The sequence below is a fragment of the Salmo salar genome, unplaced genomic scaffold, assembly GCF_965601325.2.
Source record: "Salmo salar unplaced genomic scaffold, fSalSal1 ptg000691l, whole genome shotgun sequence".
Lineage (NCBI taxonomy): Eukaryota > Metazoa > Chordata > Actinopteri > Salmoniformes > Salmonidae > Salmo > Salmo salar.
Window position 1 is genome coordinate 481,464 of NW_027675466.1, and position 20,558 is coordinate 502,021.

General features: G+C 44.7%; 1 protein-coding gene across 2 annotated transcripts; it reads right to left on the reverse strand.

Annotated features, from left to right (window-relative positions):
- Positions 1-4,866: 4,866 nt before the first annotated feature.
- On the reverse strand, positions 4,867-15,404 carry LOC145877160 (tripartite motif-containing protein 16-like). Of its 2 annotated transcripts, XM_082972445.1 has the most exons (6): positions 14,749-15,402; positions 14,221-14,316; positions 7,488-7,721; positions 5,934-6,093; positions 5,749-5,808; positions 4,868-5,517 (listed from the first exon to the last, which is right to left on the reverse strand). In XM_082972445.1, the coding sequence occupies exons 1-6, from the start codon at positions 15,343-15,345 to the stop codon at positions 5,003-5,005; spliced, it is 1,662 nt and encodes a 553-aa protein (XP_082828571.1). In that variant the 5' UTR covers positions 15,346-15,402; the 3' UTR covers positions 4,868-5,002. The 2 variants fall into 2 exon arrangements, with proteins under 2 accessions (XP_082828570.1, XP_082828571.1); XM_082972444.1 differs by lacking the exon at positions 7,488-7,721 and having other exon boundaries at positions 4,867-5,517; positions 14,749-15,404.
- Between the last annotated feature and the right edge of the window lie 5,154 nt (positions 15,405-20,558).

Below are 20,558 nucleotides of genomic sequence, written 5' to 3' on the forward strand. Positions count from 1 at the left end.
ACCAGCTCAGCTATAGACTACACCGGCATGACTAGTATCTATGTGGACCCTACTACAGTTTAACCAGCTCAGCTATAGACTACACCGGCATGACTAGTATCTATGTGGACCCTACTACAGTTTAACCAGCTCAGCTATAGACTACACCGGCATGACTAGTATCTATGTGGACCCTACTACAGTTTAACCAGCTCAGCTATAGACTACACCGGCATGACTAGTATCTATGTGGACCCTACTACAGTTTAACCAGCTCAGCTATAGACTACACCGGCATGACTAGTATCTATGTGGACCCTACTACAGTTTAACCAGCTCAGCTATAGACTACACCGGCATGACTAGTATCTATGTGGACCCTACTACAGTTTAACCAGCTCAGCTATAGACTACACCGGCATGACTAGTATCTATGTGGACCCTACTACAGTTTAACCAGCTCAGCTATAGACTACACCAGCATGACTAGTATCTATGTGGACCCTACTACAGTTTAACCAGCTCAGCTATAGACTACACCAGCATGACTAGTATCTATGTGGACCCTACTACAGTTTAACCAGCTCAGCTATAGACTACACCAGCATGACTAGTATCTATGTGGACCCTACTACAGTTTAACCAGCTCACCTGTAGACTACACCAGCATGACTAGTATCTATGTGGACCCTACTACAGTTTAACCAGCTCAGCTATAGACTACACCAGCATGACTAGTATCTATGTGGACCCTACTACAGTTTAACCAGCTCAGCTATAGACTACACCAGCATGACTAGTATCTATGTGGACCCTACTACAGTTTAACCAGCTCAGCTATAGACTACACCAGCATGACTAGTATCTATGTGGACCCTACTACAGTTTAACCAGCTCAGCTATAGACTACACCCGCATGACTAGTATCTATGTGGACCCTACTACAGTTTAACCAGCTCAGCTATAGACTACACCAGCATGACTAGTATCTATGTGGACCCTACTACAGTTTAACCAGCTCAGCTATAGACTACACCAGCATGACTAGTATCTATGTGGACCCTACTACAGTTTAACCAGCTCAGCTATAGACTACACCAGCATGACTAGTATCTATGTGGACCCTACTACAGTTTAACCAGCTCAGCTATAGACTACACCAGCATGACTAGTATCTATGTGGACCCTACTACAGTTTAACCAGCTCAGCTATAGACTACACCAGCATGACTAGTATCTATGTGGACCCTCCTACAGTTTAACCAGCTCAGCTATAGACTACACCCGCATGACTAGTATCTATGTGGACCCTACTACAGTTTAACCAGCTCAGCTATAGACTACACCAGCATGACTAGTATCTATGTGGACCCTACTACAGTTTAACCAGCTCAGCTATAGACTACACCAGCATGACTAGTATCTATGTGGACCCTACTACAGTTTAACCAGCTCAGCTATAGACTACACCAGCATGACTAGTATCTATGTGGACCCTACTACAGTTTAACCAGCTCAGCTATAGACTACACCCGCATGACTAGTATCTATGTGGACCCTACTACAGTTTAACCAGCTCAGCTATAGACTACACCAGCATGACTAGTATCTATGTGGATCCTACTACAGTTTAACCAGCTCAGCTATAGACTACACCAGCATGACTAGTATCTATGTGGACCCTACTACAGTTTAACCAGCTCAGCTATAGACTACACCAGCATGACTAGTATCTATGTGGACCCTACTACAGTTTAACCAGCTCAGCTATAGACTACACCGGCATGACTAGTATCTATGTGGACCCTACTACAGTTTAACCAGCTCAGCTATAGACTACATCGGCATGACTAGTATCTATGTGGACCCTACTACAGTTTAACCAGCTCAGCTATAGACTACACCGGCATGACTAGTATCTATGTGGACCCTACTACAGTTTAACCAGCTCAGCTATAGACTACACCGGCATGACTAGTATCTATGTGGACCCTACTACAGTTTAACCAGCTCAGCTATAGACTACACCGGCATGACTAGTATCTATGTGGACCCTACTACAGTTTAACCAGCTCAGCTATAGACTACACCGGCATGACTAGTATCTATGTGGACCCTACTACAGTTTAACCAGCTCAGCTATAGACTACACCAGCATGACTAGTATCTATGTGGACCCTACTACAGTTTAACCAGCTCAGCTATAGACTACACCAGCATGACTAGTATCTATGTGGACCCTACTACAGTTTAACCAGCTCAGCTATAGACTACACCAGCATGACTAGTATCTATGTGGACCCTACTACAGTTTAACCAGCTCAGCTATAGACTACACCAGCATGACTAGTATCTATGTGGACCCTACTACAGTTTAACCAGCTCAGCTATAGACTACACCAGCATGACTAGTATCTATGTGGATCCTACTACAGTTTAACCAGCTCAGCTATAGACTACACCAGCATGACTAGTATCTATGTGGACCCTACTACAGTTTAACCAGCTCAGCTATAGACTACACCAGCATGACTAGTATCTATGTGGACCCTACTACAGTTTAACCAGCTCAGCTATAGACTACACCAGCATGACTAGTATCTATGTGGACCCTACTACAGTTTAACCAGCTCAGCTATAGACTACACCAGCATGACTAGTATCTATGTGGACCCTACTACAGTTTAACCAGCTCAGCTATAGACTACACCAGCATGACTAGTATCTATGTGGACCCTACTACAGTTTAACCAGCTCAGCTATAGACTACACCAGCATGACTAGTATCTATGTGGACCCTACTACAGTTTAACCAGCTCAGCTATAGACTACACCAGCATGACTAGTATCTATGTGGACCCTACTACAGTTTAACCAGCTCAGCTATAGACTACACCAGCATGACTAGTATCTATGTGGACCCTACTACAGTTTAACCAGCTCAGCTATAGACTACACCAGCATGACTAGTATCTATGTGGACCCTACTACAGTTTAACCAGCTCACCTGTAGACTACACCAGCATGACTAGTATCTATGTGGACCCTACTACAGTTTAACCAGCTCAGCTATAGACTACACCAGCATGACTAGTATCTATGTGGACCCTACTACAGTTTAACCAGCTCAGCTATAGACTACACCAGCATGACTAGTATCTATGTGGACCCTACTACAGTTTAACCAGCTCACCTGTAGACTACACCAGCATGACTAGTATCTATGTGGACCCTACTACAGTTTAACCAGCTCAGCTATAGACTACACCAGCATGACTAGTATCTATGTGGACCCTACTACAGTTTAACCAGCTCAGCTATAGACTACACCAGCATGACTAGTATCTATGTGGACCCTACTACAGTTTAACCAGCTCACCTGTAGACTACACCAGCATGACTAGTATCTATGTGGACCCTACTACAGTTTAACCAGCTCAGCTATAGACTACACCAGCATGACTAGTATCTATGTGGACCCTACTACAGTTTAACCAGCTCAGCTATAGACTACACCAGCATGACTAGTATCTATGTGGACCCTACTACAGTTTAACCAGCTCAGCTATAGACTACACCAGCATGACTAGTATCTATGTGGACCCTACTACAGTTTAACCAGCTCAGCTATAGACTACACCAGCATGACTAGTATCTATGTGGACCCTACTACAGTTTAACCAGCTCAGCTATAGACTACACCAGCATGACTAGTATCTATGTGGACCCTACTACAGTTTAACCAGCTCAGCTATAGACTACACCAGCATGACTAGTATCTATGTGGACCCTACTACAGTTTAACCAGCTATAGACTACACCAGCATGACTAGTATCTATGTTGACCCTACTACAGTTTAACCAGCTCAGATATAGACTACACCAGCATGACTAGTATCTATGTGGACCCTACTACAGTTTAACCAGCTCAGCTATAGACTACACCAGCATGACTAGTATCTATGTGGACCCTACTACAGTTTAACCAGCTCAGCTATAGACTACACCAGCATGACTAGTATCTATGTGGACCCTACTACAGTTTAACCAGCTCAGCTATAGACTACACCAGCATGACTAGTATCTATGTGGACCCTACTACAGTTTAACCAGCTCAGCTATAGACTACACCAGCATGACTAGTATCTATGTGGACCCTACTACAGTTTAACCAGCTCAGCTATAGACTACACCAGCATGACTAGTATCTATGTGGACCCTACTACAGTTTAACCAGCTCAGCTATAGACTACACCAGCATGACTAGTATCTATGTGGACCCTACTACAGTTTAACCAGCTATAGACTACACCAGCATGACTAGTATCTATGTTGACCCTACTACAGTTTAACCAGCTCAGATATAGACTACACCAGCATGACTAGTATCTATGTGGACCCTACTACAGTTTAACCAGCTCAGCTATAGACTACACCAGCATGACTAGTATCTATGTGGACCCTACTACAGTTTAACCAGCTCAGCTATAGACTACACCAGCATGACTAGTATCTATGTGGACCCTACTACAGTTTAACCAGCTCAGCTATAGACTACACCAGCATGACTAGTATCTATGTGGACCCTACTACAGTTTAACCAGCTCAGCTATAGACTACACCAGCATGACTAGTATCTATGTGGACCCTACTACAGTTTAACCAGCTCAGCTATAGACTACACCAGCATGACTAGTAACTATGTGGACCCTACTACAGTTTAACCAGCTCAGCTATAGACTACACCAGCATGACTAGTATCTATGTGGACCCTACTACAGTTTAACCAGCTCAGCTATAGACTACACCAGCATGACTAGTATCTATGTGGACCCTACTACAGTTTAACCAGCTCAGCTATAGACTACACCAGCATGACTAGTATCTATGTGGACCCTACTACAGTTTAACCAGCTCAGCTATAGACTACACCAGCATGACTAGTATCTATGTGGACCCTACTACAGTTTAACCAGCTCAGCTATAGACTACACCAGCATGACTAGTATCTATGTGGACCCTACTACAGTTTAACCAGCTCAGCAGTACCATTATAGAGCCTAAACCCAGGATAGAGGGGCTGAGTGAATGTGGTCTGGACTCTGTGGAGGAGGGTCATTGTGTCAGAGACACTGTAGAAGGACAGAGTACCTGCCTTGTGATCCAGGTACACTCCTACTCTGGAGGACTGAGGACCTGATACTTTAGTCTCAACATTATTGTGTATGAAATAATAACCATCACTACAGCACAGTAAACTCCAGGACTTGTTATTGTATCCAAATATATTACCTCTCTCTGTTCTGCTGATGTCTTTATATGAGACTGCTGTATCAACAACATTACCACTCCACTCCACCTCCCAGTAACAGCGTCCAGACAGACCCTCTCTACACAGAACCTGCCACCGGTTGGTGAATCTGTCTGGATGGTCAGGATATGGTTGGACTTGGCCTGTACAGGTCACCTTTCTGTTCCCTTTAGACAGAGAGAGGTGTCTGTTTGCTGTGTTTGGGTCCAGTGTGAGCTGACAGGAATCTGGGAGAAGAGCAGAGACCAATGAGGGGAGTCAGAACAATAAGTTAAGTCAGATACTGTATCTACCCTGTCTTTGATTAGAGCACAGCAGAGATCAAATCAGAGAAATATGAGGAGTCAGATAGATACCCAGTCTTTGATTAGATCTACTATTGCTATATATTTCTAGAGGGATTGTTAGGAGTGGCAGTAAAAAGAGACTGTTAGTTACTTCACAATAAAGAGACTCACATTGTAACAACTGTTCTCTGGTCTTGGGCTCTGGAGGCAGAACAACCTCCACTATATTCACTACAGACACACAAACACATTGACAGAGAGAGGGAATGTTATCATCATACCATATTCCACATGTATATGACTAGTAGGGAACTTTCAATGGTCTAAAGTTGATGTTCTGATTGTTTTCAACACACCTGTAGTGGAGATCTTGGTCCATTCTCCTTTAAGGAAGTCTTCTAGTTTCTCTCTCAGTTCAGACACAGTCTTACTCACATCTCCAAAGTACTGAAGAGGACGGACAACGATGCTGGGTAAGTCTGAAGATACACTGATACTGGAGAGAGACTGATAACTCTGGAGAGAGAGACAGACAGATAGAGACAGAGAAAGACAGAGAGAGAGAAAGACAGAGAGAGGGACACAGAGAGAGACAGAGGGACAGAGAGGGACAGAGAGAGAGAGAGAGAGAGAGAGAGAGGGACACAGAGAGAGACAGAGGGACAGAGAGGGACAGAGAGAGAGAGAGAGACAGAGGAACAGAGAGAGAGACACCGAGACCCAGAGAGAGGGGGACACGGACAGAGACACAGAGAGAGGGACACCGAGAGAGACAGAGAGAGAGACAGAGACAGAGAGAGAGACAGAGGGACAGAGGGAGAGAGAGAGACAGAGAGAGAGAGCGAGGGAGAGAGGGACAGAGAGAGAGAGAGAGGGACAGAGAGGGAGAGAGAGAGCGAGAGAGAGAGGGACAGAGGGACAGTGGGACAGAGGGACACAGAGAGAGAGGGACACAGAGAGAGGGAGGGACACAGAGAGAGAGGGACACAGAGAGAGGGAGGGACACAGAGAGAGGGAGGGACACAGAGAGAGGGAGGGACACAGAGAGAGGAGGGACACAGAGAGAGGGAGGGACACAGAGGGAGGGAGGGACACAGAGGGACAGAGAGGGACACAGAGAGAGGGGGGGACACAGAGAGAGGGGGGGGACACAGAGAGAGCGGGGGACACAGAGAGAGCGGGGGACACAGAGAGAGCGGGGGACACAGAGAGAGGGGGGGACACAGAGAGAGGGGGGGACACAGAGAGGGACACAGAGAGAGGGGGGGACACAGAGAGAGGGACAGAGGGAAAGAGAGGAGGGACAGAGAGAGAGAGAGAGGAGGGACAGAGAGAGAGAGGAGGGAAAGAGAGAGAGAGAGAGGGACAGAGAGAGGGAGAGACACAGAGAGAGAGATACACAGAGAGAGAGAGAGAGAGAGAGAGAGAGAGGGAGAGAGGGACAGAGAGAGAGAGAGAGAGAGGGACAGAGAGAGAGAGAGACACACAGAGAGAGAGAGAGAGGAGGGACAGAGAGAGAGAGACACAGAGAGAGAGAGAGAGAGAGAGGGAGAGAGGGACAGAGAGAGAGAGAGAGAGAGAGAGAGAGAGAGAGGGACAGAGAGAGAGAGAGAGAGAGAGAGAGAGAGAGGGACAGAGAGAGAGAGGGACACAGAGAGAGACAGAGGGACAGAGAGGGACACAGAGAGAGACAGAGGGACAGAGAGGGACACAGAGAGAGGGACACAGAGAGAGAGAGGGACACAGAGAGAGGGAGGGACACAGAGAGAGGGAGGGACACAGAGAGAGGGAGGGACACAGAGAGAGGGAGGGACACAGAGAGAGGGACAGAGAGGACAACATAATGATTGAGATGAATATTTTCACATGAAGTTAATTTCATATCACATGTAACAAGACAGTTTAGTTACCTGGAGGAAATGGATGTGATCCTCTGTGTGTGAGAGCTGCTCCAGCTCAGTGCTTCTCTTCCTCAGCTCAGCTATCTCCTGCTTCAGTTGCTCCAGGACTCCTTCAGCTTCACTCACTTGAGCCTTCTCTTGGGCTCTGATCAGCTCCTTCACCTCAGAGCTCCTTCTCTCAATGGAGCGGATCAGCTCAGTAAAGATCTGATCACTGTCCTCCACTGCTGCCTGTGCAGAGCGCTGTTAAGAGAGAGAGAGAGAGAGGGACAGAGAGAGAGACAGAGAGACAGAGACAGAGACAGAGACAGAGAGAGAGAGAGAGAGAGAGAGAGAGAGAGAGAGAGAGAAAGAGAGGGACAGAGAGAGAGAGAGAGAGGGACAGAGAGAGAGAGGGACAGAGAGAGAGAGGGACAGAGAGAGAGAGAGAGAGAGAGAGAGAGAGAGAGAGAGAGAGACAGAGAGACAGAGAGAGAGAGAGGGACAGAGAGAGAGGGAGGGACAGAGAGAGAGACAGAGAGAGAGAGACAGAGAGACAGAGAGAGAGAGAGAGAGAGAGAGAGAGAGACAGAAAGACAGAGAGAGAGAGAGAGAGAGAGACAGAAAGAGAGAGAGAGAAAGAGAGAGAGAGACAGAGAGAGAGAGAGAGAGAGAGAGACAGAGACAGAGAGAGAGAGAGAGAGAGACAGAAAGAGAGAGAGAGAAAGAGAGAGAGAGAAAGAGAGAGAGAGAGAGACAGAGAGAGAGAGAGAGAGAGACAGAAAGAGAGAGAGAGAAAGAGAGAGAGAGAAAGAGAGAGAGAAAGAGAGAGGGACAGAGAGAGAGGGAGAGAGAGAGAGAGAGAGAGAGATAGCAGTTAGTTAATAGTATCTCTACTTGCAAATTCATCTTCTGCACATCTATCACTCCAGTGTTTAATTGCTAAATTGTAATTATTTCGCCACCACAGCCTATTTATTAACTTACCTCCTTTATCTTACCTCATTTACACAACTGTATATAGACTTTTCTATTGTGTTATTGACTGTACGTTTGTTTATTCCATGTGTAACTCTGTGTTGTTGTTTGTGTCACACTGCTTTGCTTTATCTTGGCCAGGTCGCAGTTGTAAATGAGAACTTGTTCTCTACTAGCCTACCTGGTTAAATAAAGGACTTGTTCTCAACTAGCCTCCCTGGTTAAATAAAGGACTTGTTCTCAACTAGCCTCCCTGGTTAAATAAAGGACTTGTTCTCAACTGGCCTCACCTGGTTAAATAAAGGACTTGTTCTCAACTAGCCCACCTGGTTAAATAAAGGACTTGTTCTCAACTGGCCTACCTGGTTAAATAAAGGTGGAATAAAATAAACAGTAATGGCATTACCCTGGCAACACAGAGAAAACATGATGAACAGTCTGTCATTGTAGAAAACGGACAACCCCTCCCCAACTCCCAGGTCAACCCGAGCCAATCAGCTATTGGTGTCCAGGGCTCCATGTAATACCCTCCACTGGATGACCCCTGACCTTTCCAGCACTGGGAGCTTATAGAGCACCCTCCACCTATACCCTGCCATGCTCTCAGCCCCCACAACCCCCTGCCTCTGATGCCCCTTCCCTCCCGCTAAGCCCACCTCCGTACGGTACAGTAGCCTCTGTGCTGCTTTGAGTCAGAACGCTGCCACCCTGCTCTCCAGGTCCACCAAACCCAGTGATCAGTGGTTCCTCCCAGACCCACGGCCCAGTCACCACCCCCCCCTCCTCTCGTGTGGGTCTCAGCAGCTGCCAGGCCCTCAGTACTGCAGCATAGAAATCAGAGACCCCTGTTGTATTGAGTCTCTCAGAGACGACCTCAGAGTTGACAAGGTAAAACTCTGTTGTTCTGCCGCTGAACAAGGCAGTTAACCCACTGGTCCCCAGGAGGCCGTCATTGTAAATAGAATTTGTTCTTAACTGACCTGCCTGGTTAAATAAAGGTTTCATTAAAAAGTCTGGCAATAACTTAACTTTTCATTATTTAGACAGACTCCTCTAAATAATAAATATAATAAAATAACAAAAAAACAGTTAAATGCTAAGTACTATACATAGGTTTTATTTAAAAAATAACAATAGAACCTATTTAGTACTATAATGGTATTTACTAACATAATATTATTACTATAATAGTTTCTAAAGGGGTTGTAGGCTACCCTACCCTAGAATTAGGGTTCAGGATAAAACAGGTTATCCGTAGGGTTAGAGTTTCTGTACAGCACTTTGTGACATCTGCTGATGTAAAAAGGTCTTTATAAATACATTAGATTGATTGTTAGGTTCAGGGTATTTAAAGAGATGAACTGTATGGGTTTATATCTCTCTTGCTCCTCCCTGTGGTCTTCTGTGGGAACTACATACCTCATTCACCACACTTGATAGGCTCATAATCTGAGGTAGCAACTGAGTCAGAGCTACAAATCAATGATCTCCACCTATCCATTAGGTTTACAACTCAGTGAACCTGCGCAGCATTCTCTCTATTTGATGTCTACGAACCAACAGATTTCAACACATATCAAATTACCAGTTACCATTATTAGTAGCTGTAACCTAGTTAATAATAAGTTACCTGAGGTAAACCTACAAGGTTAGTTAATAATAAGTTACCTGAGGTAAACCTACAAGGTTAGTTAATAATAATTACTTCAAAACCACAGCAAACAGCTGGGACATATAGTAATATTATATATATAATATTATATCACTGGGCTCCTCTGTGCTAACAAACCCTGTGTACCACCCCTCCCCTGTTTAACCTTGAATTTCGTTCAGAAAAACACTTCCACATTTAGCAAAACGAACCAACTCTTTACGGATCTGTTCGGTGGTAATAAACGGAGGCAGATTAGACACCACTACTCTTGTCGAAATCAGCACCAACACAACCCCTCACATAAATCATACTGGTAACTAGCCGGGTAACAAGACTCACCTTTTACATTACCACAACCACCGCCTTGTTCATTCTGGATACAGAGTGTATATGTTCCTCTCCCACCTGTTCACCGACCAGGATCAATAATTCCTCCACACCATTCTCCACAACGCACCTGAAGAGACAGCGTTTCTTCTCCACTCGGTTGAGGACATCAAACTACCCTACTCCCTCCTCAACTCTAACCGATAAACAGCGGAAACCGATAAACAAACCCTCCCACCATGACAAAATACATTTGGAAAATAGGCAAAAGAATAGCTGCACTCTTTACGAACGACAAAACCTCACGTTACCAACTTCTTCTTCTTCTATGGTATAATGGCGGTCCTCAAACCAACGTTAAAGGAGCGTGGCGCCTCCTACTGTGCTGGAGTGTGTTCAATCACGGTTTACACCATTTCTAAATCCTCCTACCTAACTCAGTACTTCTGAGAAAATAAAAAAGATCCCTACTAACTTCTAATAGACCCTCCCCCATCCCCCAAATCTAAATGTCCTAAACACAATCGAGGAAACACCACCTCTTCCTTCCTAATCTGACCTTTGAACCTTGGTCCACCGACCTTTCTTTGGAGGGCATATAAATGCCGTCCCTTGTGCTCAGAGTCCCATCTCTTCTGCCACACATCTATCAAAATGTCTCTGATCTCACATTTGTCCTCACCTCTACCCAGTGGAACATTAATATACATTATATCTTGTTTTAAAGTTATTTTAGCTAACTAGTCTACAATTTCATTCCATTCCACACCTGAATGTGCTGGCACCCAGCAGAATCTCACTACTAGACCCATTCTCTCAATTCTCCATAATAACATTAATACCTCCAATAGTAGGTCACTCCTAATAGATTTACCAGATGATAAACTATTCAATACAGACAGAGAATCTGAGGATACTATAATTCTAACAGGCTGTACGTCCTCCACCCACTGGAGGACAACTATTATCACCAACAGTTCAACTGAGTACACTGACAGTTCATCTGTTAGTCTTCTACATATCTGCACATCACATTCAGGAAGGTAAACACCTGCTCCTGTGGGCCCACTATCTGGGCCCTTGGATCCATCTGTGAAAAGAGGTAAAAAAAGCATAACAACTTCTACCAATGTAATTGTCAACCAGTTTCCCTTTATCACTGACTTCTGACCCAATCTTTCCTTTTGTCTACCAAGGTTAGATCAACAACAGGATCTGGGAGTAACCATGGAGGAACATCCCCTATCACCACAGAAAGGGCCAACCTCCAACTCCCTGAAACTACTCTCATCAGCAAGCTTTCCAACTGTCCAACCAAAACCACTGCCTTGTCTACTAGTATATTCCCAACAGTCATCTAGAACAGTAGCAGTGGGATGCTCAACCTCACAGCCTTTCAACCCAATAAGCTAATGACAATTTATTACGTCGTATATCCAAAGGCATCTCACCTGCCTCAACTGGTCTATAATATAAATCCATGATATTATGGGATACAAAATGGGAAAAGGGGAAATTATGATAATACTAAAAAACAGCCTTCTAACTAACCCTACACTCATTAAAACCCACTACCCCATTCCACTACTTTGACCCTATCTGCTCCTGCACCAGGCCAACTAACCCTACACTCATTAAAACCCACTACCCCATTCCACTACTTTGACCCTATCTGCTCCTGCACCAGGCCAACTAACCCTACACTCATTAAAACCCACTACCCCATTCCACTACTTTGACCCTATCTGCTCCTGCACCAGGCCAACTAACCCTACACTCATTAAAACCCACTACCCCCATTCCACTACTTTGACCCTATCTGCTCCTGCACCAGGCCAACTAACCCTACACTCATTAAAACCCACTACCCCATTCCACTACTTTGACCCTATCTGCTCCTGCACCAGGCCAACTAACCCTACACTCATTAAAACCCACTACCCCCATTCCACTACTTTGACCCTATCTGCTCCTGCACCAGGCCAACTAACCCGACACTCATTAAAACCCACTTCCCCATTCCACTACTTTGACCCTATCTGCTCCTGCACCAGGCCAACTAACCCTACACTCATTAAAACCCACTACCCCATTCCACTACTTTGACCCTATCTGCTCCTGCACCAGGCCAACTAACCCTACACTCATTAAAACCCACTACCCCATTCCACTACTTTGACCCTATCTGCTACTGCACCAGGCCAACTAACCCAACACTCATTAAAACCCACTACCCCATTCCACTACTTTGACCCTATCTGCTCCTGCATCAGGCCAACTAACCCTACACTCATTAAAACCCACTAACCCATTCCACTACGTTGACCCTATCTGCTCCTGCACCAGGCCAACTAACCCTACACTCATTAAAACCCACTACCCCATTCCACTACTTTGACCCTATCTGCTCCTGCACCAGGCCAACTAACGCTACACTCATTAAAACCCACTACCCCATTCCACTACTTTGACCCTATCTGCTCCTGCACCAGGCCAACTAACCCTACACTCATTAACCCACTACCCCATTCCACTACTTTGACCCTATCTGCTCCTGCACCAGGCCAACTAACCCTACACTCATTAAAACCCACTACCCCATTCCACTACTTTGACCCTATCTGCTCCTGCACCAGGCCAACTAACCCTACACTCATTAAAACCCACTACCCCATTCCACTACTTTGACCCTATCTGCTCCTGCACCAGGCCAACTAACCCTACACTCATTAAAACCCACTACCCCATTCCACTACTTTGACCCTATCTGCTCCTGCACCAGGCCAACTAACCCTACACTCATTAAAACCCACTACCCCATTCCACTACTTTGACCCTATCTGCTCCTGCACCAGGCCAACTAACCCTACACTCATTAAAACCCACTACCCCATTCCACTACTTTGACCCGATCTGCTCCTGCACCAGGCCAACTAACCCTACACTCATTAAAACCCACTACCCCATTCCACTACTTTGACCCTATCTGCTCCTGTACCAGGCCAACTAACCCTACACTCATTAAAACCCACTACCCCATTCCACTACTTTGATCCTATCTGCTCCTGCACCAGGCCAACTAACCCTACACTCATTAAAACCCACTACCCCATTCCACTACTTTGACCCTATCTGCTCCTGCACCAGGCCAACTAACCCTACACTCATTAAAACCCACTACCCCATTCCACTACTTTGACCCTATCTGCTCCTGCACCAGGCCAACTAACCCTACACTCATTAAAAACCCACTACCCCATTCCACTACTTTGACCCTATCTGCTCCTGCACCAGGCCAACTAACCCTACACTCATTAAAACCCACTACCCCATTCCACTACTTTGACCCTATCTGCTCCTGCACCAGGCCAACGACCTGGGAGGACGGGACACCACCACTCAACACACCCTGGAACTCTTCTGAAGTCAAATCTAGTATGACCAAATACTTCTCTGCAGCTGCCACCAAAACATATTTTTTTTCTGTGATTTACATTCCATTTCTGCAGTACAGTTGATAACCATTTGCTATGAACACTAAGAAGCCAACCTTACTGAAGCATATATCACTGGTTGGCCCATCCCTCTGTGCTGTCACAGATCTACTACTCACAGGGATCCTCTCAGGATCCCTCAGCCTTGACCCATCCTCCTCTACTTTCTTCACTGCCTCAGCAGTGACAACCTGTTCCCAACAGTGGGGTCAGTGGGATTGGATAGGGGCCCCTCTACCTCTCTCTCTCTCTCTCTCTGACTGGAGGGGACAGGTGAAATGGTGTGTCTCCTCTGGTCAACAATACTCACCTTGAGTGACTCCACAGCCTGTTGGAGCTCCTTCAGCTCCTTCTCTCTCTCCTGGAATCTCTGCTGGACCTTCTGCTGACTCATCCCCAGCTGCCTCTGTGGAGAATCACTCTTCAATGAGCTATCAAGCTTTATTAGTCCAGTAGATCAATAGTATAGTAATGTGACATAGGGCCCATAGAGAGGAAGGTCTAAAAAATGGATGGTCCATTTACTAAATGATATTTATTTGTTGCTATGTGAATGATTATAGTTTTTATGGTAGGACTACATGTATCAACAGGTTGAGACTGAACTTTGGACTCATAAAAGGGCATTCAGAATGATAATAGTGTTTGACATTATAAAATGGTGATACATCTGGAGAATCTGGGTTGACATATCTATATACTCAAGGTTTGTGTTCATATTTGTTCTGCTGAGGATCAATTTCATTTGAATGATCTCATATTCAAACAGCCTTAGTTCCTACTGTATCTTTAATTCTTTGTTTATCAGACAGTCACCAACAAGTTGTTCTGGTCTTACCTGTTTCTCAGTCCTCTCTGCTGCAGCTGACACTGTATCATGGCCTTTATGTTCGTCCATTGTACACAGATAACAGATACACTGCTGATCGGTACGACAGTAAACCTCCAGCAGTTTGTCATGATGAGAGCAGATCTTCTCCTGTAGTTGTGCGGTGGCTTTGACCATCTTGTGCTTCTTGAAAGCAGGAGATTCGTAGTGAGGTTGGAGGTGAGTCTCACAGTAAGAGGCCAGACACGCCAGACAGGACATGAGGGCTTTCTGCTTTCTGGTCCCAGTGCAGACATCACACGCCACATCTCTAGGTCCAGCATAGCACACAGCAGGAGGGGGAGCAGCCTGGAGTCCTGTCTTCTTCAGTTTCTCCACCACCTCAGCCAACATGTTATTTTTACTCAGCGTAGGCCTCGGACTGAAGGTCTGTCTGCACTGAGGACAGCTATAGACCCCTTTCAGAACATCCTGATCCCAGCAGCCCTCAATACAGCTCCTACAGTAACTGTGTCCACAGGGGATGGCGACTGGTTCCTTCAGTAGATCCAGACAGACAGAACAACAGAACTGGTCCTGGTCCAGCAGAACTCCCTGTTGAGCCATTTGGACGGTTGTTCACTCTCACACAGACAGACGACACAGAGACTCAGATCAGTTTCGTTTCCTCAGAAGAGAGTTTGTGAAGGGGGAGGGATTTCCTGGTTCTGCCAGAGGGGTGGGGTTAGAGGGAGGGAGGAAGAGAGAGAGGAACTGCATGCAACAGCAAGAGGGAGACAAATAGTCTTGTTCCTTGGTTAGAGCCCTTAACATGGAATAAATGAAATAATGAATCTTAAAATGTGAGTTATTAGAATATAAAGGGTAACAGTTTCTATGAAGTACATATTCTAATTATTTTAATGACCTTTATAATGCCTTATAATACACTTATGTGTTCTAATAAGCAATAAGGCCTGAGGAGGTGTGGTATATGTAAGGATTGCGGACCTGGTGGCAGTGAAGTCAGATGCAGGAGAGCAGAGATAGGTAATAGCCGGAGCAGTTTAATACAAAACGAACCTACATGGGTACAATCCCCGATGCGCACCAGTAACAGAGTACAAGCACTTACAAACAAACAATTCCACACAAGGACATGGGGGGAACAGAGGGTTAAATACACAACAATTCATGATGGAAATGGAAACCAGATGTGTAAGAAAACAAGACAAAACAAATGGAAAATGAAAAAGTGGATCGACGATGGCTAGAAGACCGGTGACGCCGACCGCCGAACAAGGAGAGGAAATGACTTCGGTGGAAGTGGTGACAGTATATGGCTAATATACAGTACCACGGCTAAGTGCTGTTTTTAGGCACGACGCAAAGCGGATTGAGAATTATGTAACACTTTCAAAAATACAATCAAATAAAAATGTTATTGGTCACATACACATATTTAGCAGATGTTATTGTGGGTGTAGTGAAATGCTTGTGTTCCTGGTTCCAACAGTGCAGTAGTATCTAACAATACACCCTAATGTAAATGTCACAGGTGTCGTAGGGTTTAGACCAAGACGCAGTGGGAAAATGTACACTCATCTTCTTTTATTAAAGGACAAAGAACAGGCCAGTAAGGCACAAAGCTATACACAGCAACAATCTGCCACAAAACCCCCATGACAAACAAACTCCTAATTATAGGACCTTCAATCAGAGGCAACGATAACCAGCTGCCTCCAATTGAAGGTCCAACCCCAATTAACTAAACATAGAACTACAATAGACAAGACAGAACATAGAAATACACTAACATAGAACATAGACTAACAAACCCCTGACCACATAAACCAAACACCCCTCTACCTAAATACATAGCCTGAACCACATAAACCAAACACCCCTCTACCTAAATACATAGCCCGAACCACATAAACCAAACACCCCTCTACCTAAATACATAGCCCGAAACACATAAACCAAACACCCCTCTACCTAAATACATAGCCTGAACCACATAAACCAAACACCCCTCTACCTAAATACATAGCCCGAACCACATAAACCAAACACCCCTCTACCTAAATACATAGCCCGAACCACATAAACCAAACACCCCTCTACCTAAATACATAGCCCGAACCACATAAACCAAACACCCCTCTACCTAAATACATAGCCCGAACCACATAAACCAAACACCCCTCTACCTAAATACATAGCCCGAACCACATAAACCAAACACCCCTCTACCTAAATACATAGCCCGAACCACATAAACCAAACACCCCTCTACCTAAATACATAGCCCGAACCACATAAACCAAACACCCCTCTACCTAAATACATAGCCCGAACCACATAAACCAAAAACACCCCTCTACCTAAACACATAGCCCGAACCACATAAACCAAACACCCCTCTACCTAAATACATAGCCCGAACCACATAAACCAAACACCCCTCTACCTAAATACATAGCCCGAACCACATAAACCAAACACCCCTCTACCTAAATACATAGCCCGAACCACATAAACCAAACACCCCTCTACCTAAATACATAGCCCGAGACCACATAAAACAAACACCCCTCTACCTAAATACATAGCCCGAACCACAGGATGCCTATTTAAAAACACTTTTTCAACATTTCAAGATAGCAGTTAGTTCAGTTTGATCTTATTAAAGACAGCTGTATCATTTTTTTATTCATTTTGACATATTGTTTGGGACCACTTTTTTTGCTCTGTTTGAAGGCTGTCAGCTTCTTCTCAGGAAGAGAATCACTTAGCCTTTCAACTAATTTTAAAATGATAGGATGCCTATTTTAAAACACTTTCTCTACATTTCAAGATAGCAGTTAGTTAATTTTGAGCATATCAAAGACAGCTGCTACTTCATTTTATTAATTTTCACCATTTTTTTTTTTTTTACCCAAAATTATTCGAAGTCCACAGTCTCTGTCATTGAACTATGTTGAGCCGTGTGCCTGGTGATTGAACAGGTTACCAGGTGGGTTTTTGAATATAGTTCTTAATGGCTTCAGTGGTGTGCTGGGGTCCATTGCTTGCTAAGGGGGAACCTCCCACCCGGGTTCAGCCAACAGGGGGCGCCACCCAACCCCTCTAGTAAAACTGAATGTCTCTCTCTCTCTCTCTCTCTCTCAGGCTATGAAAAAAGCCCCACCTCCTCTCGCTCAGCCATTCTAACAGTGGAAGCCAGGATCTGTGAGAAACTATGATAATAAACTGTGAACAATAATGAAGCCATGTTTGTCTTGTGTGAGTGAGGATGTATTATTTAATTGTGTGATAACTTTAATTGTGTGATAACTTTATGTAATACATCCTCTGTTTCCTAACTGAATAAACATTTTAAGATAGCAGTTGGTTCAGTCTGATCATCTCATGTACTGTTGGAACTTTATTTTAATCCTTTTTCACAATTTTTATTGTTTTATGACAAATTCCAGAGCCTCTGTATACATTTTTACACATTTTTTCCCCACTCTCTACTTTGTACAATGACAGAGAGGTGGGACTCTGTCGTTTTTTTCTGACAAGTTCTCTCATTGATCTCAGGTTCAGCCACCAGGGGTCCCCCACCCTCCATGAAAACTTTCATAGGCTCTCTTTCACTCAGTAATCATGTAACAAGTCGACAGGCTCCCAGAGGCAGGGCAATCAAAGGCTCCAGCTCACTGAAGTGCCCATCAGCCCAGCCATTGTTATTATTCATACCAGCCGTTCTACAGTGAAGCGGGTTGATTAGTAGGTTGGAACCCCGTTACAACGGACACTTTACAATGACGCAACAATCAGCGTTTGAGCTGGACACACTCATTTAGAACGCTGGTTTAGAACGCTTGTTTAGAACGCTGTTTTAGAACACTCATTTAGAACGCTCTTTAAAACGGACAGTTTCCAATGACGCAACAATCAGCGTTTGAGCTGGACACACTCATTTAGAACGCTGGTTTAGAACACTCATTTAGAACGCTCTTTAAAACGGACAGTTTCCAATGACGCAACAATCAGCGTTTGAGCTGGACACACTTTTTTCAGAAACTATTTACACAAAAACACACACAGTCCTTACAAAGTTTATCTCCAGAATGTGAGCAGTTTATTTTTGGATGCAAATGGTTCAGATATTCACAGAAGTATATATATATATATATATATATATATATATATATATATATATATATATATATATATATATATATATATATATAGCACAACACAATCATCCTAACCGGAAAAAATGTAGGCTACATTTGTCGTAGCGCTAACTGAAGAAAGATTGACCCAACACAAGCAGTCATATTTTCTAACTCTCGGCTGACGTAAATTACAACATGAATTAGCTAATAGCAAAATACTATGAATAATTAATCACATCACGGGGTGAGCTCACCATTGATCGAAATAATTAGGTAAAACACTTTCTAGAAATGGAAAGTTATCCGAGATTAGTTTCAGCGCCGCAGCCATGCATTTTTTTCCCCCACAGAAACCGAAGATAATAAAAGACAAGATGTGTCACGTCCTGGCCAGTATAAGGGTTAATTGTCATTTTAGTTTGGTCAGGACGTGGCAGCGGGTATTTGTTTTATGTGGTTCAGGGTGGTGTGTTAGTTAGGAGGGCGTTTGATTTATTATTTTTGGGTTTTGAGTTATGGCCTATGTTGATGTATTTCTATGTGTAGTCTGGTTGATCTGTTTCTATGTTGAGTTAATTGGGATGGACTTCCAATTGAAGGCAGCTGTGTGGTGTTGCCTTTGATTGGAAGTCCTATATTAGTTGGGTGTGTTTGTCTGTGTATTTGTGGGAGATTGTTCCGTGTTTAGTGTGTGTAAACATAACAGGACTGTCAGTGTATCGTGCGTTCGTTTTTGTTATTTTGTATGTTCGTTTTGGAATTTATTAAAAGTTCAAAATGAACCATCTCAACTCTGCTGCATATTGGTCCTCATTTTCCGATGATGATTTCGCCATATCGTCCTCCGACGAAGAAATCCCTGACAGAATCTCCCACCAAACCAGGACCAAGCAGCAGAGGAATTAATCAAAATTCTGGACAAACGGGAGAGATGGACTTGGGAGCAGGTTATGGCCGGAGAAGGCCCATGGAGTAAGGCTGGTATGGACCGGGAACGTTTCCGAGGGACACGACTGGCGTTGAAGCACGAGAGGCACCCCCAATAATTTTTTGGGGGGGGGGCACACGGGTAGTTTGGCCTAGGAAGAGCCGGAAGCCAGCTACCCGTTTTTTTTTTTCAAATTTTTTTTTGTAAATTTTTTAGCCAGCTACCCGTGGTTATATGGAGGAGCGTATGAGGTGGAGAGCGCCATGTTTCGCTGAGGAGCGCACTCTCTCACCCATACGCACGCACAGTCCGGTGCGCATTATTCCAGCCCCTCGCAGGTGCCGTGCTAGAGCGGGCATCCAGCATGGTAGGAGGATGCCTGCGCAGCGCATCTGGTCGCTGGTACGCCTCCGAGGACCAGGCTACCCAATGGGACTCCCTATGGGACTCCCAATCACAGCCAGTTGTGATACAGCCTGGATTTGAACCAGGGAGTCTGTAGTGACGTCTCTAGCACTGATGTGCAGTGCCTTTGACCGCTGCGCCACTAGGGAGTCATAATGCCATGTAGCTTCAAAATACAACACAAGATAATACTTCTCTGACGCAATTAGCATTGTTTTACAGAGCTGATAGAAAAATGTAGCTAGCTACCTAAGCACGATTGAATATAACACCATAAAGGGTATGTTACGCCTCTAGAAAGAGGGAACGCAACACCCTGCTACAACTTAACTCTC